The sequence below is a fragment of the Mandrillus leucophaeus genome, unplaced genomic scaffold, assembly GCF_000951045.1.
Source record: "Mandrillus leucophaeus isolate KB7577 unplaced genomic scaffold, Mleu.le_1.0 Scaffold53, whole genome shotgun sequence".
NCBI classification, from domain to species: domain Eukaryota; kingdom Metazoa; phylum Chordata; class Mammalia; order Primates; family Cercopithecidae; genus Mandrillus; species Mandrillus leucophaeus.
Genome location: NW_012105697.1, coordinates 1087435 through 1097043, shown reverse-complemented (window position 1 = coordinate 1097043; position 9609 = coordinate 1087435). Strand labels below are relative to the sequence as shown.

General features: G+C 57.7%; 1 protein-coding gene across 3 annotated transcripts; it reads left to right on the top strand.

Moving 5' to 3' along the window:
* Nucleotides 1–844: 844 nt before the first annotated feature.
* On the top strand, nucleotides 845–8736 carry SYT5 (synaptotagmin V). 3 transcript variants are annotated; one of them, XM_011996950.1, is made up of 9 exons: nucleotides 845–1169; nucleotides 2219–2342; nucleotides 2905–3077; nucleotides 5148–5267; nucleotides 5396–5563; nucleotides 5935–6102; nucleotides 6330–6444; nucleotides 6676–6809; nucleotides 8147–8736. In XM_011996950.1, the coding sequence occupies exons 2-9, from the start codon at nucleotides 2264–2266 to the stop codon at nucleotides 8345–8347; spliced, it is 1158 nt and encodes a 385-aa protein (XP_011852340.1). In that variant the 5' UTR covers nucleotides 845–1169; nucleotides 2219–2263; the 3' UTR covers nucleotides 8348–8736. The 3 variants fall into 3 exon arrangements, with proteins under 3 accessions (XP_011852340.1, XP_011852339.1, XP_011852338.1); XM_011996949.1 differs by having other exon boundaries at nucleotides 6327–6444; XM_011996948.1 differs by lacking the exon at nucleotides 2905–3077 and having other exon boundaries at nucleotides 1006–2342.
* The last annotated feature ends 873 nt before the right edge of the window (nucleotides 8737–9609 follow it).

Here is a 9609-nt window from a genome sequence, read left to right as displayed (position 1 = left end):
TTTTTGAGACGGAGTCTCGCTCTGTCGCCCAGGCTGGAGTGCAGTGGCGCGATCTCAGTTCACTGCAAGCTCTGCCTCCCGGGTCCCCGCCATTCTCCTGCCTCAGCCTCCCAAGTAGCTGGGACTACAGGTGCCCGCCACCTCGCCCGGCTAGTTCTTTGTATTTTTAGTAGAGACGGGGTTTCACCATGTTAACCAGGATGGTCTCGATCTCCTGACCTCGTGATCCGCCCGTCTCCGCCTCCCAAAGTGCTGGGATTACAGGCTTGCGCCACCGCGCCCAGCCCTGAGCTTTTCTTTTACTCTTTTTGTTGTTGTTGTGGTTGTTTTGTTCTGTTTTTGTTTTTGTTTTTGAGACATGGTCTTGCTTTGTTGCCCAGTCTGGAGTGCAGTGGCTTACCGCAGGCTTGACCTCCTAGGCCCAGGTTATCTTCCCACCTCAGCCTCTAGAGGAGCTGTGATCACAGGTACGCACCACCACGTCGGACTCATTTTTGTAGAGACAGGATTTTGCTATGTTGCCCAGGCTGGTCTCCAGCTCCTGGGCTCAAGCATTCCTCCTGCTTCGACCTCCCAAAGTGCTGAGATTACAGGTGTGAGTCACCGCACTGGCCGCCTCTTGGGACTGCTGTTAGGGGAACTTAGAGGGCGATGTCTGGGGGCTGATAGCTGGGTACTTTGAGGCTGAACCCCGCAGAGTCTGGGTCTCCAGTGAGCGTCTAGGGTCTCCTAGGTCCTAGGACTGAGTATCCTGGCATGCCGTTCTTCGGGCTATACAGGGTGTGTGTCGTGTGTGTTGGGGCGGGAGGAGCGGAGTGGTCTGGACGGCCAACGACTGGACCAGAAGGCAGAAAATTCTAAGGCACCAGGATAAATATCTGTGGGCGTCACCGAGGTTCCCCGGTGGAGGCGGGAGGAGTGGCGGGGCGGGGCTTTCCGCCTACCCGAGACCAAATACGGGCACACACAATACACACCACACACGCGCGCACACGCACACGGGCACACACGCGCGCACGGGATCCGGCTTCGCTCCGCGGCTCCCCCGCCCGGCCGAGCTCCGCGATCAGCACCCGGGACAGCGCCACCGCCCACGTGCGGGGGGCGGGGTCCGGGCGGGGCTGGCGCCTCCGCGTCTCCCGGGAGCGTCCCGTCCAGCCGCCGAGCAGGTAGGAGCTGCTGGGACCCCCGCCCTCAGCCCATCCGCATCCGCATCCCTAGAGGCAAGGGGTGTGGGAGTGGGGGCTGGGGCACTGGGGGGACCAACAGAGACAGTGGGAGGGCTGGAGCCTGAAGCGGAGAGACACAGATTTGGGGACGCGAGTCAGGTATGGAGAAGACAAAGAGCCGAGGGCGCGGAAGGGGGCGCAGGCTCAACGAAGGGGGAGAGACCCTGGGGACAGAGGCCAGGCGATAGGCAAGAGAGACGGGCGGAATGAGGAGGCAGACACAGGGAAGGCGCCTATTTGGGGTCAAGAGACAGCGTGGAGACCGAGGCGGTCACGAGAGCAGGTGTGAAGACAGCACGGATGCGTGGAGAGACCAACAGGCAAAGAAGGATGAGGGGTGCTCAGCACAGGCACCGGGCAGCCCCCGACCCGCCCTCCAGCAAAACTGGGGAGAGGGAAGAGGGAACCTGCATCTCAGCTCCCAGGACCAGGTGCGGAGGGAGCAGTCGGCTGTGGCCGCTCGGACCACAGGCTGCCCCTTCCCACCTCGCGGGACCTCAGGATCCCAGTCGGGCTATCGGGGGGTTCCCAGGCACCAGTGGGCCCCGGAGAGAGCCTGCCCCGCCGGGACTCCGTGTCTGTGCGTCAGTCCCGCCCGTTGTCCTGGCAACAGACCGTTGCCCGGGCAACCAGCTTTGCTCCCACCCCGCTCGAGAGGAGCCAGGCTGTTGCTCTGGGCAACGCGGTCCGCTGGTTCCCACGCCTGCCTTCGCCCGCTTCCGGTTCAGGCCCTGCGGAGGGGCGAGGACAAGGCAGAAGTCAGCGGAATGCCTGTGGGGCCGTGGAGGAAGAGGGTATCCCTTTGGGATTCAACTAGGTCCTGGACACCCCCCTCTCAAGCGCAGGGAGGCTGAAACTACAACTCCCAGCATGACTCGCGGTGGCTGTCCGGTTTCTGCGCGGCTGTTCGTGCATGGGCCTCATGGGAGTTGGAGTTCTTTGTTGTGCGTGGGGCTCAATGGACGTCTGGGGTGGGAATGGGGGACTAGGGTGCTTGAGTGCCTCTGCAGAAAAGACTCTAGGAACCCGCCACCATGTTCCCGGAGCCCCCAACCCCGGGGCCTCCATCGCCCGACACGCCTCCCGACTCCAGTCGCATCAGCCACAGCCCCGGTGAGCAAGACCCGGGGGAAGACGGTGGGGGGTTGGGGGGGGCGAGCAGAGAGAAAGCCTGGCCAGGATTCCGAGGGGCAGGATTCGGACGGGTGTACTCGGGCAGGCGGGCTGGAAAATCCGGCTGGGATTCCGGGTCGTCATCCTGGACTAGAACGCGAAAGAAATCGGGAAAAAGGAAGGAACAAATTTGCAACAAAAATCGAAACCGGATCGAGGGGTGTTGCATGGAATGGGATCTTAGAATTGGAAGGTCCACCTAGCCCTTCTTTTACAGATAAGGAAACAGGCCCGATGAGGAGCAGGGCTTCTTCTAAAAAGCATCAGGAGTTGAGCAGAAATGGGGGGCGGGGGCGGGTAAGGAAAGGCAGAACTAACAGGCAAGCAAATCCAGATGGTGTCAGCCTGGGTTAGGGCATCGAATCTCTCTATAGGCCACATTAGGTGGAAGAAAAACGCGGAAAGAAATGGAATGAAAATGGCTGGAGGGAAAAGGACGCCAGCATTCCAGCTTCCGCGCGCTGCCCAGGCCTCAGTGTGTGTTGTCTCCACCCCTCTGCAGTGCCCCCCTGGGCCCTGGCCACCATCGTGCTGGTCTCAAGCCTCCTCGTCTTGAGCTGCTGTTTCTGTCTCTACCGGAAGCGCTGTCGGAGGCGGACGGGCAAGAAGAGCCAGGCCCAAGCCCAGGTCCACCTTCAGGAAGTGAAGGGGCTGGGCCAGAGTTACATAGACAAGGTGTGGCCCAGCCCAGCCCCTCTACCCGGCCCCTTCCCGCACCCTGCTCCTCTCAATGGCCCAGCTGGTCCCAGTCCCTGCTCCCTTCCCTCCTATAGGAACCCACCTTACTGGCTCATCCTCCCTGTGTGTCTAGCCCTCAACTGGACTCTGGGGACCTGGAGATGGAACAGACCTAGCTGCTGTTCACAAGAACCTCCCAGTCTGGTGGGGTAGTCAGGCACTGACACAGACACTCACCACACAGAGTAATATGTGCGTACTACAGGGTCTCATAGGAGCACAGAAAAGGCATCCCACTGTATAGAAATCTACAGAAACGTATAAATATTTGGCTCTGGGCCAGGTGCGGTGGCTTACACCTGTAATCCTAGCACTTGGGAGGCTAAGGTGGGCAGATTGCCTGAGGTCATAAATTCTAGAGTAGCCTGGGCAACATGATGAAACCCTGTCTCTACTTAAAATACAAAAAATTAGCCAGGCGTGGTGGCATGGTATAATCCCAGCTACTCGAGAGGCTGAGGCACTGAAACGGGGAGGTGTAGGCTGCAGTGAGCTGTGATCGCGCCACTGCACTCCAACCTGGGTGACAGAGCAAGATTCTGTCTCCAATAAATATATAAATAAATAAATAAATGGCTTTGAAAGCTGAAAACCAGCTTTGTGCCAGAATACTTTAAAATGTGCTGATTCCTTTTGGAGAATGAGACGTATTTACACTAAGAAAAATTTTAAAACGGAGGATCAGACAGAGGAGCATGGTGGAGGTGACGTCTGCACTGAGACCCAAGGAACAGAGTTAACTGAGACCAGAGAGAAGGACATTCTAGTCCAAGTTGGAGCATGTGTTGAGGCCGCATATCCAGATTCAGGCCCCATATCCAGATTCTGAGGCTTATTTGGGGAACAAAGAGTCATTTTTCACAATAGCTGCACTCTGGAGTGAAGTGTCTGGAGAACTCAGCAGTATCCACGTCATGAGGGTGATGAAAGCTACAAATATGTTTTGAGCATGAGAGGGACAGGGTCAGATGGTGTTAGGATGACTCCTCTGGAACCCCCATGTAGGACAGATCTGCGGCGAGGAATCCAGGGAGGAGACCCGTGCAGCAGCAGCTCAGAGAGGATAAAAGAGATTTGCATTGGACAAGGCTGTTGGAATGGAAAGCGGTCACCGCAGGGTCTGAAAATTAAGTCTCTCAGTGCAGAGTGCAATGTTTGCCTGGGAGCCAGACAGCCCTAGGTTTCCAACCAAAAGAGACCATTTCCCGGTTGTGTGACCTTGGAGAATTCACTGTCCCTCTCTGAACCTCAAGTTTGCGGTCACTAACTTGGTATTTCCCCTCCTTCCTTCTCAATAAGAAGCTGTTACAATTAGTATCGGTAAAGATGCCATTTAGGGTCCTGGTGTCCAGCCCCATCCCTATCCCTTAAACCAGTGATGTTCAAAGACTGCAGCAGAATCACACAGGGTACTTGTTGAAATGCAAATTCTGGAGCTAGCACCTGACCTGTTGAGTCAGCATCCCTGAAGAGGTGACCTCAGGCGTTTTGTCACAGGACTCAGGGGAATTCAGGTTTACATTGAATTTTAAGAATTGCTGTCCCAGGTTAAGGAGACCTTCTGCTTTTTCATTCTACTTTAGAATAGCAAATACACAGTAAATACGCCATGTCTCCTCCATGTTTTGCTGTGCTAAGATCACAAGTAAACATGGCAGTTTGGACTAGCACCCCGATACATCCATTAGCATGTGAAATACAACCTGCATTATTCCTCTGGGCAATGGGACACTATCAGTACTTGTTTTAATCTAAGCATGACAAACACATGTCTAGTCCCTGCCCATAGCAGACACCACTAATCAAACATTCACAAACATACTGCATCTGTGTTATCATGTCTATTTCCTGCCTGTGGCAGACATCTCTAGTCAAATACTGACTCTGCTTAGCCTGTGAGCGCTCAGGTATAGCCCAAGGGACTTGTGAGCCTCTCTTGGCTTCTGAACCTGAAGGATACTGCTATCAGGGGAAGACTTCACCTACCCTTACCCCTGGCTCCCTAAGGTACAGCCAGAAGTGGAAGAGCTGGAGCCAGCACCATCCGGGCCAGGGCAGCAGGTGGCAGACAAGCATGAGCTAGGACGACTGCAGTACTCCCTGGATTATGACTTCCAGAGTGGCCAGGTGGGTGTGGAGGCAGGGGATGCTTTGGAGGGAGGGTCCCAGGGGTTCTAACCACTTCTGAAAGGAGCCATGGAAGGGAGGCTAAGACTAGTGTTCCCCGTCTCCCCCACTGTGCCTGGGCCCTGCAGCTGCTGGTGGGCATTCTGCAAGCAGAGGGATTGGCAGCCTTGGATCTGGGTGGCTCCTCGGACCCCTACGTGCGGGTCTACCTGCTGCCGGACAAACGGAGGCGGTACGAGACCAAGGTGCATCGGCAGACGCTGAACCCTCACTTTGGGGAGACCTTTGCCTTCAAGGTGAGCTCCTGCCCTCAGGCCCCGTATTCCATAGCCTGCGCCCGGTCCCTGGAACACTGGGGACAGACCCCTTCCACTTTTCCTGCAGCCGGCCACAGCTCAGGTGGCAGCTACCCGCTCTAGGGCTATTCCACTGGACTCTGGGCACTGCTGACTCCTGGGCTGTAGCCTGGTCCTTGGGCGGTACTATTTGGGTTCCACTGACCCGTGTTTTTTTTTTCCCCCTGGATCCCTGGACTTCCCCATTTGAGTTCCCCCAACTGTTCGCTTGGACCCTCGCTGCCTCACTCCACGCCTTCCTTCTGGACGTGCTGTGCCTCACCCTATGTCTGACTTCCTGCTCTCTACTGCGGATTCTCTGTGCACTCCAGGTCCCCTACGTGGAGCTGGGGGGCAGGGTGCTGGTCATGGCGGTGTACGACTTCGACCGCTTCTCTCGCAACGACGCCATCGGGGAGGTGCGGGTCCCCATGAGCTCCGTGGACCTGGGGCGGCCGGTGCAGACCTGGCGGGAGCTGCAGGCTGCTCCGAGGGAGGAGGTGAGCATGCGCGGCCACGCCCCGAGCCACGCCCCAGGCCCCGCCCACAACATCTTGAGCCAATCAGATCATAGGCCTTCCAGACACTCGGGGCCGCGTGGATTGTACCCCTGGGTCCTTAACTGTGGACCGTTCCATTCCAAAGTGTGGGGGAGAAAAGACAAATGGAGGGGGCATGGATGTGGAGCCGGGACTCTGACGATGGGCCCCTCTCCTTCTTTCAGCAGGAGAAACTTGGGGACATCTGCTTCTCCCTCCGCTATGTCCCCACGGCCGGGAAGCTCACCGTCATCGTCCTGGAGGCTAAAAACCTGAAGAAGATGGACGTAGGAGGACTGTCAGGTGTGTGGGAAGCAAGCGAGTGGGGTGTGTGGGGATGGCGTGGGGTGGGTTCTCGTTCTGGCAGTTTCTGAGCCCCGAGGGTTTCTTCAGGGACAGGGAGGCCCAGGCTGCCGTGGAAGACATGGATTTTGGGATAGAGCTACGGAGACCCGAAGGGTGTAGGCGGTGTTTCTATGTTGGCCCAAGAACTCAGCAGTGGAGAGCTATAAGACTCCTCCTTCCTCTCCCCAGATCCATACGTCAAGGTCCACCTGCTGCAGGGCGGCAAAAAGGTGCGGAAGAAGAAAACCACCATCAAGAAGAACACTCTGAACCCCTATTACAACGAAGCTTTCAGCTTCGAGGTGCCCTGTGACCAAGTCCAGGTGAGCTCAAACCTGCCGTTCTCCAAAAGCCCAGACCCTTAGTAATCGCCATTGCTAGGCGGAGGGAGACTTTTTAGCATCTCCCTAGAAACCAGGTGAGGGGCTCTGAAGTTATGCCCTTTGTCTGTTTCCTCTTATGAGGACCAGGAAGCCTCCTCTACTCCAGAAGAGACTCCTTAAAATTGGATGTGGGCATCCTATCTGCTCTAAGCAGGACCGGTATGCCCCACCCACTAAGCGAGACCAGGATGCCCCACCCCTAAGCAGGATCAGTATGCCGCGCCCCACCAAGCGGGACCAGGATGCCCTGCCCCCAAACGGGACCACAATGCCCCACTCCTAAGGAGGACCAGATGCCCCACCCCAAGCAGGACCAGGATGCCCCGCCCTAAGTAGGGGCAGGATGCCCCTCCCCCAAGCAGAACCAGAATGTCCCGCCTCCCACGTGAGACCAGGATGCCCCGCCCTAAGCAGGACCAGGATGCCCCACTCCTAAGCAGGACCAGATGCCCCACTCCTAAGCAGGACCAGATGCCCCACCCCAAACAGGACCAGGATGCCCCGCCCTAAGCAGGAGCAGGATGCCCCACCCCCAAGCAGAACCAGAATGTCCCGCCCCCCACGTGGGACCAGGATGCCCCGCCCTAAGCAGGACCAGGATGACCCGCCCCAAGCAGGACCAGGATGCCCCACTCCTAAGCAGGACCAGATGCCCCACTCCCAAGCAGGACCAGATGCCCCACTCCCAAGCGGGACCAGGATGCCCCACTCCCAAGCGGGACCAGGATGCCCCGCCCCCAAGCGGGACCCGGATGCCCCGCCCCCAAGCGGGACCAGATGCCCCGCCCCCAAGCGGGACCAGGATGCCCCGCCCCTAAGCGGGACCAGGATGCCCCGCCCCCCACGCGGCACCAAGATGCCCCGCCCCCCACGTGGCACCAGGATGCCCCACCCTCCTCAGGAATATGGGTCTAAGAAAAAGAGACCTCCCCTTACCTCTTTAGGAATGGCGCCTACCCTAGCTCGGCCCCTGTTAAAGTTCTGCAGCTTTGCGGCTCTTAGGAGGCTGCTCCGCCAAGAGGCGCCGAACACACGCTCTGCAACCTTGTCCTGAGGGTTCATCTCCTTAGAAACTTGGCTGCTCAGGAAGAAAGGCGCCAGAGCCGCCTCCTCACCGCAGGCTCCGTCCCTCCCGTCCCCTCCCCTGTCCCGAGCTCCGGGGCCCCGAGCCCTCGGGTGGCAGCGAGAGGTACCCTCAGCTGTGAAGGTGGCCACTGCCCCTTCCGGGCCTCCTCCCCTCACGCTCCTCTCTCCTCCTCCTCCCGCGCCCACCCCAGAAGGTGCAGGTGGAGCTGACCGTGCTGGACTACGACAAGCTGGGCAAGAACGAGGCCATCGGGAGGGTGGCCGTGGGGGCGGCCGCCGGCGGGGCTGGCCTGCGCCACTGGGCGGACATGCTGGCCAACCCGCGGCGGCCCATTGCCCAGTGGCACTCGCTGCGGCCGCCGGACCGAGTGAGGCTGCTGCCTGCGCCCTGACTCCCACCCGAAGCCGCTGGCCAAGCCTGGACTCTAGCCCCTGACCCCAGACTCCCGAGACCGGCCAAAGCCAAGCCAGCCCTACCCGTAAGCTTCCTCTGCCCATTACCCTCCCCCCACCTTCCACCCCAACCATCTGAACCATTCCTGTCTTCTCACCCCCAACGGTGCCAATCACGACCACGGTCCAGCACACTCCCCCGACCCCCGCGGACACACCCAGACGCCCCAGGGACCCCTGGGAAGGGAAGGCAGCTTGGCTTCTCCTGCCCCCGGGTCCTGCTCCCTGCTTTGACAATCAGCCATCCTCATCTGCCCTCCTCTCTCTTCCAACACAGCCCGTCCCTGCACTGCTCCTGGGGCCAAATAAATTTTCAGCAACTGCGGTGGCCTGGGCCCATACTCCTTGATGGGGGTGGGCATGGGCTGGGGCCCAAGAGGAAACCTCATTTGCAGGAATGGGCGCACGCAGGGCAACGTGCACTTCGTCCTGAAAGCCGCTGAGAGAGACTGGCCTGGCCCCATGGACTCCCTCACACTCTCACCCGTTCATTCCTCACTCACCACTCTGAGCCTGGGTTTCCTCCTCTGGAGAATGTTGGGATAATAATAACTCCTGCCACACGTTAGCTGTGAGGAGTCCGCGAGAATTCCCTTGCTTGTCCATGAATTTATCCCCTCGCTTGCTCACCCATGACTCACATCGATTTTCAGACCCATTTCTGCATCCCTCCCTCCCTCTCTTTTTTTCTTCCTTCCATTCCATATTCCTTGAGGTCTTCTGTTGAGTGCTGGGGCCCTAGAATAGATGCAAACACAGACCTGACCCCCCAAGCGACTTACTGTCATCAAAACAAAGGAGAGGCACAGAGCCAGGGAATAAAATCTCCAGAGCCTGCGAGAGAGGATGGAGTTAAGCAAGGAAAGCCAATGATTTCAACTTCACCTCTTTCTTTTTTCTTCCCTCTTCTTTTTTCTTTCTTCCTTCCTTCCTTCTTTCTTTCTTTCTTTCTTTCTTTCTTTCTTTCTTTCTTTCTTTCTCTCTCTCTCTCTTTCTTTCTTTCCTTCCTTCCTTCCTTCCTTTCTTCCTTCCTTCCTTCTTTCTTTCTTTCTTTCTTTCTTTCTTTCTTTCTTTCTTTCTTTCTCTCTCTCTCTCTCTCTCTCTTTCCCTCCCTCCCTCCCTTCTTTCCTTCCTTCCTTCCTTCCTTCTTTCTTTCCTTCCTTCCCTCCCTCCCTCCTTCCTTTCTTTTTTCTTTTCTTTT

Bases quoted from the DNA above. Each gene is read 5' to 3' on its own strand.
- SYT5 (XM_011996948.1), top strand. From the start codon at position 1,530: ATGCGTGGAGAGACCAACAGGCAAAGAAGGATGAGGGGTGCTCAGCAC. The intron at 5,564-5,934 runs GTGAGCTCCTGC...TGTGCACTCCAG, and splicing joins GGGAGACCTTTGCCTTCAAG to GTCCCCTACGTGGAGCTGGG. The intron at 6,810-8,146 runs GTGAGCTCAAAC...CGCCCACCCCAG, and splicing joins TGCCCTGTGACCAAGTCCAG to AAGGTGCAGGTGGAGCTGAC.